Source organism: Zalophus californianus, chromosome 17 (genome assembly GCF_009762305.2).
Source record: "Zalophus californianus isolate mZalCal1 chromosome 17, mZalCal1.pri.v2, whole genome shotgun sequence".
Classification (NCBI taxonomy): Eukaryota; Metazoa; Chordata; class Mammalia; order Carnivora; family Otariidae; genus Zalophus; species Zalophus californianus.
In genome coordinates this window covers 16,501,350-16,517,001 of record NC_045611.1, presented here as the reverse complement: position 1 = coordinate 16,517,001, position 15,652 = coordinate 16,501,350, and the positions used below count along the sequence as shown (strand labels likewise).

The 15,652-nt window shown below is 44.3% G+C and overlaps 1 protein-coding gene across 3 annotated transcripts in view; it reads left to right on the top strand.

Annotated features, from left to right (window-relative positions):
* The window catches only part of WWP2 (WW domain containing E3 ubiquitin protein ligase 2), a 142,839-nt gene that overhangs the window by 47,032 nt on the left and 80,155 nt on the right, over positions 1-15,652 (top strand). For all 3 annotated transcript variants that reach the window (XM_027619044.2, XM_027619043.2, XM_027619045.2), the window contains one exon: positions 13,768-13,905. In XM_027619044.2, coding sequence (XP_027474845.1) covers positions 13,768-13,905 — 138 coding nt within the window. The remainder of the gene's footprint in view (positions 1-13,767; positions 13,906-15,652) is intronic.

The window sequence follows — 15,652 nt, the reverse complement described above, 5'->3', positions numbered from 1 at the left end:
AACACGAATGCCAGCCGAAGCTGTTCCCCTTTCTCTTCTGCTGGAGGTCTATTGTGACCTTTTGCATTTTCATCCGTAGTAGGCGGTCAAGGCATTTTTCCCTCCATCTTGTTTTTCTCCTTTTTAGATGTCAGGATTTCTCAGTGTTGGAGCAGGGTTTTTCTATGAGAGGAAATCTGCACTCTAGGACATTTTCTTAGGATTGTGAGTCCTGCCTGGAGCCGGGGGTGGGTAAGAAGTTTATTTATCAGCATTCACGTGGTAAATTTTTACCTTCAGCTCTGGGTAAGATGCTAAAGAGCTGGAATGAACAAGGCGCTGTCCTGGAATTTAGGATCTAGAGAGGAAAATGGGCAGACGTGAAGCCGGTCAGTGAAAGACACTAGGCCAGTGATGACATGTGATGGAGGGAAGTACAAGATGCTCTGGGACTGTTGCCCTGAGAACTTCACCTATCCTGAGGTTGGGGGTGTCAGGGAAGGCTCCTCTGGGGAAGTGACACCAGGAGGCCAGAGGATGCAAAGGGATGCCTAGGGCAACAGGAGAAAAGCGTTCCAGGCTGAGGGAGCACGTGGGAAGCTTTGAGGCATGAATGGGCTTGGTGCAGTCATGTCACGCAGAGATGGCCCTTGGGGCCAGCCAGGCCTTGTTAGTGAGAGCTGCTCCAGATTATGACCAAAAAATGGCAGGGAGGAGGCATTGAAGCAGCACTGGCTAATAGAAATATAATGTGAGCCATGTATGTGATTTAAAATTTTCTAGTAGCCACATCAAAAAAAGTAAAAACAAACAGGTGGAATCAATTTTAATAATATATTTTATTTAGTCTAATATAACCCAAATACTATCATTTTTATATATAACCAGTATAAAGAAAGCTATTACTGAGGTATTTTTGCATTCTTTTTTTGTGTGCGTGTCATGCGTTTGAAATCTGGTGTGTCATTTCACACTCCCAGCACATCTCAGTCTGGACCGGCCGCATTTCTAGTGCTCTGCAGCCACATGTGGCTTGGGGCTCCCACACTGGACAGTGTAGGCCTGGAGATTGTTACTCAAGGAAGACTTGGGAAACTTTTCTGCTAAATTAGGTTTTTAGTATAGGACTGTACTGTCCAGAAACTTCTCTCATTCTTCTTAAGCCTGCCCCACAGAGGCATAGTGCCACTGTTTCTAATTAGCCTTGTAGCATTCGGCGTCTAAACTGACAGCTATTATAGGCCTGAAATGAGAGCCCAGAATCAGTGATAGGAAAATGAGACTGTTGCCTGGGTATGAGCGGTTTCCTTCCCTTGCCAAAAAAAAAAAAAAAAAAAAAAACCAAACCAAAAAAAAAAACCACCCAAAAAAAACAAAAAACAAAACAAAACCCCCTGAAACATTTCCTCTAATGTGCAGGCCTCTACTTTGCTCCAGTTACTTGAGAGCGGCTCCCGCCTGGTTGTCCATTCCAGTCTCCCAGGTTCTGCCAGGGGAGGCGCTGCGGCTGCTGAGAGAGTGTTAAGATCAAACTTCACTTATCTCATTTGAGTGTACTATTTTCCCTTTTCCTCCAGTCTTCCAGGATGCTCGGAGTGTTTTTCTTAGATTAGGAGACTTCACTCTTGTCAGAGAGTGGTGTATCGGGAGGGAAAGCGATAGTGCATCAGAGCACGGATGCCTCAGTTAGATGGTGGCAGTTAGGGCCACTGTTAGGTATGGAGTGGAGATCTTCACCCCTTGTCAGGCCTGGCCTTGGGGATGCTGTTTATGATGCACAGGACAGCACGGCACCCATTTCTCAGATTATGATCTGTGTGCCTTTCTTCCCTCCCTCTCTCTTTCTCCGCCCTTCTCTTAATTAGTGTTTACTTATACATACTTTATATACATTCGTTCTTATTGGGCGGGGGAGTGCAGTCAAGGCTGAATTCACCTTGAACATACCCCTCCCTTGATCCGAAAAGCCCCCAAATGGATAGATTGCTTCTGTATGTATTTTTATTTATTTTATTTTTTTTTAAAGATTTTATTTATTTATTTGACAGAGATAGCGAGAGAGGGAACACAAGCAGGGGAAGTGCGAGAGGGAGAAGCAGGCTTCCTGTGGAGCAGGGAGCCTGATGTGGGGCTTGAATCCCAGGACCCTGGGATCATGACCTGAGCTGAAGGCGGACGTTTAACCACTGAGCCACCCAGGCGCCCCTTTGTATGTATTTTTAAAGATTCGTGGAACACATTAAGTGAAAAATCGAAGGTTGGATGAAGTCAGTTTTGCATATGTAGTTTATCTATGTGTGTTTGTGCTGCTGCTTGCAGGTACAGTGACTTCATACAAAGTTGACAGCCATGAATTATGTTTGGATTTGAAATGTGTGTATTTATGGGGTAGGTGTCATACTTTGCATTTCTATATTGTTTTAATTTTTTAAAAGATTGATTTATTTGAGAGAGAGAGAGAGCATGAGTGGGAGGGGCAGAGGGAGAGGGAAAGAGATTCTCAAGGAGATTCTGCATTGAGCGTAGAGACCAACGCAGAGCCCGATCTCACAAGCCTGATATCATGACCTGAGCTGAAACCAAGAGTATGCTTAACCCACTGTGCCACCAAGGTGCCCCGTTTTAATTTTTCATAATAAGCATGCTGTTGTTTTCTTTTATTTTTTAAGTTAATATAATTTATTTGAAGGCAATATTTTATAGCATAAATGGGACTTTTTTTTTTTAAGATCTTATTTATTTATTTGACAGACACAGCGAGAGAGGGAACACAAGCAGGGGGAGTGGGAGAGGGAGAAGCAGGCTTCCTGCGGAGCAGGGAGCCCGATGTGGGGCTCAATCCCAGGACCCTGGGATCATGACCTGAGCCGAAGTCAGATGCTTAACGACAGAGCCACCCAGGTGCCCCAAATGGGACATTTTTAAAAACTTTTTATTATGGAAAGTATCAAACATAAATAAAAGTAGAGCAGTATAATGAACCATCCCATTCTTGTTACCCAGTTTTAAGAAGGATTAGCACATGTCAGGTTGTCTTTCGTCTCTAGACCCTACATTTTTGGGGGGGCAGTATTTGGAAGCAAATCAGAGACATCGTGTCATTTCATTTGTAAAACACTTCTGTGTACATGTCTGATAGGGAAATTAAGAAAAAAAATGTGTCCACTATGCAGGTAATGGAAATTTAAAAAATAAAACCTTTGTTTCGTAATCTTACTCTTCAAACACAACTTACAGTTTCTCTCTGGTTCATTTATTTCTTTGTCCCTTTACATAGTAATTTTTATAGGATTTTAATAATATGAGTAATATGAATATAACTTCATTTTCTTTTTTTAACTCAACATATGTAGTGTGAATAATTTTTCATATTCTTGTATACTCTTCATAATCAATAATCCATCTCTCCATTGTGGCATAGTATTTTACTCATCTGACATTGTAATTTTTAAAAAGCAGTTGTTTACAAAGGAGGTTTTTGTGTATGTGTGTGAAATGATTACAAGTTTAGTTAACTTTCATCACCTCAAACAGATACAAAAAGAAAAAGAGAAAATGTGTTTTTCTCTTTGTGTGAGAACTTTTAGGAATTATTCTCTTAGTAACTTTCAAATAGATCATTGTTCACTGTGGTCACCATGTTGTACATTACATCCCTAATCCTTATTTATTTTATAGACGTTTATAACTGCTGACTTTTAAAAAGCAGAATCTTAACTGTGAAAGTTCTCTTCTAGCTGGGCTCCTACATTTTGTATTTAAAGACCACTGAAGGGACGCCTGGGTGGCTCAGTCGGTTAAGCGGCTGCCTTCGGCCCGGGTCATGATCCCAGGGCCCTGGGATCGAGTCCCACATTGGGCTCCTTGCTCAGCAGGGAGCCTGCTTCTCCCTCTCTCTCCCTCTGCTTGTGCTCTCTCTGTCAAATAAAATAAAAATCTTAAAAAAAAAAAAGACCACTGAAAAGAAGGTTTGTTCATTGAAAGCCTTCCCCTGCCGTGTTTATAAACATGGCTTTGATCCTGTGCCACCAGGGAGAGGTGGTGTGGTTGCTGAGGTTCCCTGAGGGCACAGAGAATGGATGAGCTGTTAAGGGGGCTCTGGTCTAGGAATCTAGGAATTGCTTTCATGGGTGATGAGGACTTTCCTTCTCATCGGGGATGAGGAGCTCTAATGACAAGGCAGTAGTAACTCACATGGACTGATAGTTTATTCTGAAGACCTAACTTTCCCAGATCTGTGTTTATTCCCGCTGAATCACTTTAAAAATTAAAAAAACATGCTGCAGCTTGACAGTGAGATTTACCAAGATAGATGAGGCCTTTTGTATCCTGTGTTAAAAGGAACTTCAGTTGGTTCAAGAGAGACTTTGTCTCTAATGTACCTTAGTCAATGGATGACTGTGATGAATAGCCAGTTCTGAAAAGTGTATGCCTATGCACTTTTTTTTTCTTGTAAGTAAAGAAAAATGTCTATTCCTGCATGGGCTTTGGCTTTTGGCTTGAATCAAGAGAAATAAGGATGATCATGATTGACAAATCTGTCATGTACTGAAATGACGATGTGCGTGCCTGATCCCTCTTTCCTCTGGTAGGAGAGGAGCTGTTCCTCTCCTGTCTAAGGGTGGACTCTCCGTCCATGCTTTGGAGCCCATGTTTCCTGCCTTCTCAGGAATCCTTTCTGATTTTCCTGCTGCCTCTCTGTTCTCTGCTTTGCAAGGTCATCTTCATCTGTTTGACTGTTAGCTGAGTTTCCTGCCATTCCATCTTCTTCTGTGATCGCATTCTCATCCATACCTCCTCTTTATGCATAACCACCAAGTGCAGGTGATGCATAGATTTGAATCTCCAGCCTAGATTTCTCCTCTGAGCTCCATGCCCACATATTTGACTATTTTCTTGCTTTCTGCTTGTGGCTATGTCAGAAACATGTCCAAATCTAAGCTTGTTGCCTCTTTCCCAGACTCAACCCTCTTCCATTGCTCCATATCTCAATATGTAGATACACTATTTGTCCAGTGATGTTAGAAACTCAGGAGTCATCTTTGATACCTCTACTCCTCTTGCCTCTTTGCTTATCTGTTTTTAGGTTTTCTTGGTTTTTACCTTTGCAAGTTTGCCCTCCTCTTTCATCCCCACCTGTATCATCCTGGTCTTTTCCTTTGGCCTCCTTTCTGCTCTGCCTGTATCTAACCTTACTTCCCTCCAGTCTTTTCCACATTGGAGATAGAATGATTTTTGAAACCGCAAAGCTGATCTTGTCACACCTGGATTAAAAACCCTTAAGTACCATGCTGCTGCTCTTAGGATGGAGAGGAACTTTTCAACATGGTGGGCCCATAATGCACTGCAATGTATAGCCACTGCCTGGGTCTTCTACCCCATTTGGATCACACTGCATTCCAGCCCCACTTATCTCTGTTCAGTTTCTTGAAAGTGCATTTGTGCCACAAGGCCTTTGCACATGGTATTTCCTCTGCCTGGATTGGTGTTCTTCTGCAGTCCACCCCACCCTTCAGCTTCAGAGCACAGTTGAGTTGTCAGTTCCTCAGGAAATTTTCCCTGATGCATTGATGAGGCCAGCTATCCAGTGCTCATGAGACCATAGATATCTTGCATAAAATCTGTTAATACAGTTGCGGTTTTACATTTCTTTGTGTGATTATTTACTTCTGTTTCTTTCAAGTGACTTGTGAGGTTCCTCAATGCAGAGACTTAGTCTATTTTCATTCTCCATTATAACCCAGCCTCTCGCCCAGTGTCAGACACATAGATAATAGATGCCTAGAACATGCTTCTTGAATGAATGAACAAGAAAGAAAGAAAATAAAAGTTTACAAACTGGCTTTGTAAAATGAAGCTATTTTCATTTTTAGCGGAGTTAATGTAACCCCTGTAGACCAAAACTTTGATTTAGAGACCACTGAGGGACGCCCAGCAGCAGCAGACAGAAACGACTTCAAGGCCAAAGTAGACTCTTCTTTGCACCCTGTGTTCTACGAAGACCCTGCCAAATCGTCAGTGATGGGGGCTGACGGGGGGTGGGGTGAAGCCAAGTCAACATTGGTACCCCAACAAGAATTCCAATGTTTTTAATCTGATGGTAGCTTGCTAGAAAAGACTTTCTCTTGTTAGGCTCTGGCTAAGTTTGGAAGCCAAAGAGACATCGTAACAGTAAATCCTGGAAGCCTCTGGCTTCCTTTACTGCAAAGGGAACGTGAAAGAGTGTTCTCTTTAAACCTGGGGTACACTCCAGCCTGTGTGTGTCTGAGTTACAGGGAGCCGGGGAATGGAAAGGAGACTGTTTACTCTCTGCTCTTCTGGAATTTCCTCCGGTTCCGTTCCTCTGTGCACCAGTGTTTCACAGCTATGTGTAGAATGAACACTGACCTGTTAATGAATGCCCTGCTTATTTTCACTTTCTTTTGATGGGCCTATGGGATTGAGGGCAGAGGGAGGCAGGAAGAAGGTTTGTTTGTTCCACTGAGCAGCTCCGTTAAGGCCAAATCAATCACATCTTCATCAGGCTTCCAAGACGCTTGACCTGAGAGTACTTAGTCTTTCTTAAAAGTATCTTACTTTTGTGTCCTGTTTTATTTCTCTCAAATTTCCAGGTGAATCTTTACATTTGTATTCTGAGTGAGGAAGAAAAAAAAATAAGCTCTTTCCCCCCCTTTTTTTTTTTTAAGTAGGCTCCACACCCAGCACGGAGCTCAGCGTGGCGCTCGATCTCACAACCCTGAGATCCACACCTGAGCTGAAATCAAGAGTTGGACGCTTAACTGACTGAGCCACCCAGGCACCCCAGGATCTTTCCTTTTAAAAGATATGTGTGTACACGCACATACCTTCTTGTGGTGTGTGAGCAGGAGGGGCAGAGATGATAGAAATTCTAAAGTAGAACATTCTTTCACACACTGCAGTGAAACTGTCCAGGCAGTTCTGGATTTCATAACTGAATCCCATTAATAGTGGCACAGTTTGGCAGTTCTGGTTTACATAATATTCTCTTTTGTTGGAATAAGAAGGCAACTTCCGTGCCCTATTTATCTATACTTATTAGTACCATATGCAAAAAACATCTTAAAAAGTCCAGTCAAGAAAGGGAAAAAGTAACTCTTAGAAAAATATTACTCATCTTTATTGCACATAACCGCTCTTCCCAATAGGAAATTATTAACCTGAAGCCACTTGCAAATCTGAGGCTTTGAAGTAAGAAAAAATGAGAGTATGAGTTATTCCTGAAGCAGCCTGATTGTAGATTCCCTTTTTGTATTTTAAACTGTATATGTAATGCTGAATTCTTATAAGTTCCTTAGTTGGTTTCAGTCACTGTTTGTGCCTTAGGTATACTGGCTTGGAAAAAAAATATTATAGGAAGTGTCATGCATACACGAAAGGGGAGAGAATAGTGCACGAACCCCTGTGTGTCTGTCATGCAGCTCCGTAGCTGTCCACGAGTGGCCATTCTTGTTTCATCTTTCTTCTTCTTTTTTTTTTTTTTTTAAAGATTTTATTTACTTATTTATTTGAGAGAGCGAGAATGAGAGATAGAGAGCACGAGAGGGAAGAGGGTCGGAGGGACAAGCAGACTCCCCGCTGAGCAGGGAGCCCGATGCGGGACTCGATCCCGGGACTCCAGGATCACGACCTGAGCCGAAGGCAGTCGCTTAACCAACTGAGCCACCCAGGCGCCCCTCATCTTTCTTCTTATCCCACCCCCTACTGGGTTAGTTTTTATTTTTTTATTTTTTTATTTTTTTATTTTTTGGGAGAGCGTGCATGTGCCTGCAAGCTGGGGCGGGGCAGAGGGAGAGGGAGAGAGAATCTCAAGCCGACTCCCTGCTGAGAGCAGAGCCTGACCCGGGGCTCCATCTCATCACCCTGAGATCATGACCTGAGCTGAAATCAAGAATCAGATGCTTAACAGACTGAGCCCCCGGGTTCTTTTTACTTAAAGCCCAGGTGTATTTCATCCACAGAGATTTTAGTAGGGAGCTCTAAAAGATAAGTGCGCCCATAACCATACTGCCAATTTCATACCTAAAAAGCATAATGGTAGTTATTTAAGTATCATCAACTAGCCTGGTTTTACATTTCCCCAGTTGTCTTAAAGTTTCTACCATTGGTTTGTTCGGTTTGTTCGAATCAGGATACAAACGACATTAATATGTCTCTTCAATCTTTTAACCAATACTTTCTCTTTCCTCTTTTTATCCCCTGCTGTTTATTTGCAGAAACTGGACAGTTTGTCCTGTAGTTTCCCACCTTTTGGGTCTTGCTGTTTGTGTCCCTGAAGTGTGTTTTAACATGTTCCTGTGTCCCTCTGTGTCTCCTATAAACTCAGAGGTAGATCAAGAGGCTTGATCTGATCAGGTTCTTTGTTTTCCTTCTTGACGAGGTGGTGTGTGCCTCCACTAGGAGGCACCTAAATGTCTGCTCGTCTCTCTTGCTCTGCCAGCTTTTGAAGGGTTCTCCTGGCACAGTCCTTGAGATTTTCCAAATTCTTTTCCCCTAGCTTCTAATGTTCAGCTCTACCGCTGTCTCTTGACCTTCATGACGTAGCATTACAAAGTATGGCTAACCAGATAGTACTGAGAACAGAACAGAAGGGCACAATCCCATAACCTAAGACGTACATTTGCTGATTGCTGAAGTTAGCATGAGCTCAGGCCTTTGGCTTTCTCAGAGAACCGAAGCCTCTTGCCAGCGGAATATTTTCATTATATATGTTCCATTTGCTGGTAATTGAATCAGACTTCCTCCAGCCATGCTCTTAAATTGGCGCTTTCTGCAGCACCTGCCTATCATTTGCCCAAAGCTTTGATTCCAAGAGACTGGTGGGCCCATGTGCTTGGGGAGTCATGGGTCTTTCCCAACACATGCTAGGGAGGAGGCCAAGGTAGAGTCTTCCTTAAGCACTGTGTTCCTGGAAGATGTTGCCATCGTCTTAGCCCAAGCCACCAGCTGCTCCTGCCTGGAATATTGCACTGACTTCCTACCGGGTCTCGTCTGCCTCAGCCCTTGCTCCTCCTGCAGCCAGAGTGATTGCGCTACAGCGCCCCTCATGGCCCTTCCTTGCTCACAGTCCCCTAATGGCTCCCAGTCTCACGCAGAGGAAACTCCAGAGACCTTGCGAGAGCTCCAAGGCTTTCCTTGTGGGCTCTGGGGACCTACCTATTGCCCTCATCTCCTGCTCCTGTCTTCCCTCATCCACTCGAGCCACGCCAGCCTCCCTGCCATTCCTCAGACAGGCTAGGCCTGCTCCCACGTGGGGCCTCTGTGCTTTCTTTTCTTTCCGCCTTGAATATTCTTCCCCCAGAACCTAACCGGCTTCCCCTGCCCCCTCCTTCTTTCAGTCTCTGCTCAGTTGTCACCTCCCCAGCGAGCCTTTCTTACTACCACAAATCCTCCTCCCGCCTCCAGCACTCACCCTCTGCTTTCCTCGGTTCATTTGTTTCTCCTGCCCTTGCCACCGTCTAACAGATGATGCAATTGTCTTAAAAAAAACTGCTTATTGTCTGTTTCCCCCACCTAGAATAGAAACACCCAGGCACACGATTTTTGTCTGTTTGGTTGCTGTTAAATCTCAGTGACTCAACTAGTAGGTGCTCACTACACAAACGTGGATGGCATGACCGTGGCGGAGGTGGGGGGTAATGAAGCTGAGAGTAACTGGTGCGGCTTCCTCGGCACAATCTGATTCTGGTTATGGCAGTCGACTTACTGTGCCCTTTTTTTTCAGCAGTTTCTTGGTGTTTGAGCAACGCCTCAAAAGGCAGTAGGAAGACATGGTGCAAGAGAAAGGCCCTTTGTAGAGTTGTCAGCGTGGCTGTAGTGAAACCCGAGGACCCCAGAGGCGAAGTGGCTCAGGCTGCTATTTATAGCTAAGCTTCCAGTGTATGTTTTCCAGCCACACTTACTCCTTTCAGCCTCCCCTGTATGCTCAAGTCTGTCACTCAGCTAATGGTTTCTTTAGTCCCATTATGCATTGTAGGGCTCCCCTGGCTCAGGTAATTTTTTCAAAGAGAATAATGGGGTGTTCTGTTCTTAGAGGTTTAATTTTTTAATAGCCTTGCCAATTTAAAAAAGCCCTTTTCCAACTTTTTATTATGAAATTTTCAAACAGACAAGAGAATGGAAAGAGGAATACAGTGAACACCCACATGCCCTCTACCTAGACCCAACACTTGTTATCATTTTGCTGCATTTGTTTTATCTGTGTGAGACCGTGGGCATGTGCATTTTTTCCCTGAACCATTTGAAGGTAAATTGCAGATAACTTGACACTTCCTTCCTAAAAATTTCAGCTTATTCTCCTATAAAACTGTTTAGGGATTGTGGATATCATCATAAGCTTCTTGCATCTCCCAAGAATAAGAACATTCATATGTAAAACCATAGGTTCTGATTAAATCTAAGAAAATTAATAGTCATTTCAGACATCATTTAATATCTAGTCTGGATGTAAATTTCTCCACTTGCCCCAAGAATATATTTTTTTAAGATTTTATTTATTTGAGAGAGAGGGAGAGTGTTGGGGGAGGGGCAGAGGGAGAGGGAGAAAGGCTTAAGCAGACTCTGTGCTTAGCGTGAAGCCCAACCCTGGGCTCCATCTCCTGACCCTGAGATCATGACCCAAGCTGAACTTAAGAGTTGGACACTCAACCGACTGTGCACTCAGGCACCCCACCCCAAGAATATTTTTTTCAAACTAATGTTTAGTAAAACACTGCATGGCATTTGGTGGTTATGTTTGTTCAAATCTAGAAGAGTCACCTTCTTGCTCTGCTTTTTTAAGAAAAGAAATGTATTTAATGACATTGGCTTTTTGAAGAGCCCAGGATAGTTACTGTATAGATGTCCCGTATTCTGGATTTGTCTGATTGCTTCCTCATGGTATCGTTGAATTTGTTTTCTCTGTCCCCTTATTTCATGTAAATCGGGAAGAAGATTTAGTGGCTTAATTGGATTCAGGCTCAATGCTTTTAGCAAGAAGACTTTAAAAGTGATGTTGTGTACTTCATGCTGCATCACATAAGGAAGTGTGTGCGTGTCAGGTTGTCTTGCTCTTAGGAATACTTCATTTGACCACTTGGTTATGATGGTGATGGTCAGAGGTCTCTCTGACTCTCTCTTTTTTTAGCAGATAGAACAATGGAGGAATTATGGTCTCAAAAATTTTGTTTGAAGAGGAAAGATGTCTCCCCTCTCTGGCTTTTTTTGTAGGTAAAATATATCTCAATGTATTGCAAGGTAACTTCTGAGCCTATAAGTATATAATGACTCTATTGGACATGATTAATGGGTAGAGAGAAGAACTAAGTTAGAACCTTGAGATGAGACCATGTAGAGAAAAATTCAAGTTATGCCTATGGCTTCTGTCAGAGGACCACAGCAGTGTGACCGTCAGGAGTTTGAAATAAACAACAAGGGGCCTGGGACTCCCCTACCTTCCTCTTGAACATTATCTTCTCTCCAGAAAGTAGGGAAAGCCATGCCCACACTCCATTTGTAAAATAATGGCCTTTGAGACACCAAGAAAGGAATCAAGGAATCCTTCTGGAATGCTCATCCCAGCACATTTCTGAGTTCAGAAGGCAGGGCATCTTTAGGAAGTGTCCTGGAAACAAGATGAGAAGGTGATTTGTCCTTGGGATGGTTAGGTAGCTCACCTTGGAAGACGTTTTGGAGTTTGTTGCTGCAACCCAGAAAAGGCTCCAAAAAGTCAAGAGAAGTACACGTTTGCAATGAACAAATTCGACTAAGAGAAATCAGGACTTTTCAGCCTAAAAACAGGAAAGTCAACAGGGAGATAATAAAAATGACAAGTTATTAGGAACCCCCTGGGGGCTGCTTCATTCTTTAGAAGTGCCCCCTGAAAAATGTGTTCTTATTGCTCGTGTTTTCCATGTGGGGAGACTGAAGCTCATGTTAGGTAATTTGCATAATGCTGTAGCTACTAAGAAGTAGAACTGAGATTTGAACCCAGTCTGCCTGGCTGGTGCCCATCCTGAACCTCTGTGCTGTACTACCTGCTGGGGACTTAGGCCCTGGATCTCCACATAATACAGTAGGGAGACACCCCTTGACTTCTTTTTTAAACAATAATAATAAATACTTATTATCTCCTGGTTTCAGTGGGTCAGGATTTGTGACTGGCTTAGCTGGGAAATCTGGCCTGGGATCTCTCATGAGGTTGTAGTCCATACAATGGCTGGACCACAGTCATCTGAAGGCTAGACTGGAGCTGGAGGCTCTCCTTCCTAGGTGGCTCATTTGCATGGCTGACAAGGGGTACTGGTGGTCAAAAGGCTTCAGTTCTTTCCTGACTACTAGACTTTTGAAGGAACTCATTTTCAGATTACAAGTATTACTTTATAGAAATGTTTGGAACTCACCAAGCCCCTGAGTGAAACTGACTGAAAATAGCAACAGACTCACAAGGATTTGGAGAGATCCATTACAGGCAAGAGAGAGCAAGGGAAGGTAGAGATGCTTAGGAGAACTTGAACACCTAAAGGGTAACTGGTTTCCACATTATTACAGTAGATCCTTGAATTGATCCAGACTTTTCCTTAGTTCTTAAAGGATTGTGTCTGTATCTTATATTCGGGGCTGGCTTTTTTAGTTGGGGGAGGTTGTTTCTAGAAAGTACTTAAAGAGAGACTTATGCATACGCTGCCTCGTTCTAGAAAACCAGTGAGATAACTTATAATAATACAGTGGCAACTAAGAGATAGAATCAAGCGGTGGTTTGATGGGTGGTGGGTGGGGAGGGAGGTTGGAACATGTGGCCCTCTCCTGGCCTGGCTCTGTACAGTGTGGGAAGACATGGAAGAGCCACGTGCTCTTTGGAAATCCTCATAAACGCCGCTTTCTCGGTCATTATCGAATGACCCTGAACTGGAGGTTTTAGCTCCTGTGTTCCTCCCAGTGTTAATTGGGTGGAAGCTGTTCCGTGTGGCCAGGCTTGGTGGTGAGGGTTGGGGGGCGTGTGTGCAGCAGTTTCCAGCCCACAGAGGGCTTGGGGCTTCTGCCTCGTGTCAGTTTGTTCTGTTTTTCTGCTGTGGTTTCCTGACTCTTCTTGCTCGCCCACAGGACTCACTGCCTGGTGTTCTAGGGGCCGGGCCACTCTGAGGTGCCTTCTTGCCTCCGCCGCAGAGCCCCTCATTGAATGCTTTCTCCTCAGGGACTAACTCAGTGCCCTGTGACTATTGTGGGGCTGACTTACCATTGCTGAACTTTTATTGCTTAAAAATTTTTCCTTATTTCAAAGTGAAACATCTTCAGAAGTGAAAATTAAAAACAGTTTATTTTTAAATACAGATAATCTGAGAAGCCCCTGTAATCCTTCATTTAGAGATGACTCCTGATGACATTTCCTCAGGGCCTCCTGACCTGTTTCTCTTCTTTTTTGCCACCATTCTTTTTATGGGTGGGGGGGGGGTGCTGCTTCTCACTGCTTCCTCTGTATGCCATCAGATATCTCTGGGCTTTTCTCACAGTCCTGCAAGTATAAGCAAACAAATCGGTCATGTAGAAATTATAAAGATACAACATGTTTTGAAAAACAAGAATGCAGCCTTTCCCCCCAGTCTAATACAGCAGTGATGACAATTAGACCTGTTCCTTCCCATTCTTCCTTCCATGCCACAAGACAGATGTGAAGCGGCAGAAGAATGTTGCCAGGGATGCCAGAGTAGGTTAAATGAGGGCTGATAACTCTCAGAATCTTAACCTGGGGTGCATTTGCTTTAGTCCATCCCTGTTGCTTTTTGTGTTCAACAGTGGAGAACACACAGCTGACCCTGAACCTGCAGACGGAGAACAAAGGCGGTGTTGTGTCGGGCGGTGAGCTGACAATTTTCCTGGACGGGCCAACTGTTGATCTGGGAAGCGTGCCTAATGGCAGCGCCGTGACAGACGGTGAGTGCCGCCCTGCTCCCCGGCGCTGTGCCGGGATGGGGTGGGGCAGGGCTGGGGCGGGGGAGGTGCCTGGGGCTTGGTTCTCGACCAGGTACCTGGGTTTGGGTCCCACTCAGCCAGCCCTGGCCCGTAGCTAGCCCTGATTCCTCTTAGCAGTCTTAGCATGATCAAAACTGTGACACGATTTTTTAAGGACCGCTTTCTGATAAAGGACCAAAATAAACGTGTGTTGTCGTTTTGCTTTGAGAGCAGAGAAAATATCTTTTCATCCCACACGGACTCTAGAAAATAAAATGTCTTTATTAAATGTTACTCAGGCCCATTTTTCCTCCCAATACAGTTACACTTCCTGGGGAACTTGAAGGTTCCTTTTATATGACGGTATTGGTTGGGAAAGGGACTGTGTGTCTTAGAGATTCACACTGGCAAAATACAGACAGAAGCAGGGAAATTGGAGTATCTCCCACTCTGTCCTGAATGAGGGCAGTTTGTTTCTTTTGATCTAGTTTGAAATTAGTCACCTTTGGATCTAGCAGGAAATTATTTCATGAAGTCTGAGGACTGAGATGGGTTGGGTTTCTCCATAACTTTTCTCGTTAAATGTGAGGTAACTGTGGCACTTTCCAGGCCCCAAACAGGCTTTCTCTAGCTTCAAGGGAGTGAAATTTGAGTTCTGATTTAAGGGCAGTTGGGTAGAATCTCAGTGATTGGATGGGGCTTGACTTGAGAATCCTCCCTGGACGGAGTGGTGCTTCCGGTACTTTTGGTGTATGGAGAAAACATGCATTATTCACTCATTCTGCACGTATATCTGTAATTGAGCACCTGGTATGTACTAGATCTTGGACCAGGTGCTAGCCGGATGGCAGGGGCAAAATTCATACAGTCTCTACTCGTAGGAGCCCATGATTTACTTGGTGGGGGCAGGGTTGTTAGACATGAAACAAATAAATGCAGAAATAATTACGTAATTGTAATCATGACAAAAGCTATGAAGGAAAAGTACTGGGTGATGTGAGATTCTCATACTTTGGGGGATCTCTCTTAAACTGGGGGCCAGGGAAGTTCTCTTCGAGGAAGCGAGATCCACTGGAGGTGAAGAGTTTAGATAGGCCAAGATGGAGGTGTGGGAATGGGGTAGCTGAGTAAGAGGTAGAAGGGTCCCCTGTGCAAAGGCCCTGAGGTGGGAGTGAGCTTGGCCTGCAGTAGAAACAGAGGTGGTCAGGGTGGCTGGACCAGGGAGAGCAAGAAGAAGAGTGGTGGCAGGTGAGACCATAAGGGCAGGTTGGCTCAGATCACCACAGCCTCAAAGACCTTGGTGAGGAGTTTGGACCTCATCCTAAGAAGCAGAAAGCTCTTGAGGGGTTTTGAGCAGAAGAGTGTCGTGATTTGATTTGAATTGAATTGGCTTTGGCTTTTTAAAGGTTTCTGGTTGCGATATGGACAAATGCCCCCATTGCTTGCCCCTACTTTGCATGGTCAGCATCTGTTCTGTGTCTCACGTGGTGCAGCTGAAGTTTATTTAATGCACATGGCAAGTTGCTTGTAAGTGCCTTAGATGTTCCTGAAGGTCTCGGAGAAGAAGAGCTGTTTCCCAGGCTTGAGCGCCTCTGTTCTGAAGCCCCGCTTGAATCTCCTCTGGCTATCCCTATTCCCTGTTCCTGCTGGAGGCCGCAGCTTGCTAGACTGCCAGGGTGCTCTGTGGTGGGTCACTTGGATGCACGGACTGAACTTTGTTCCTGAGCCA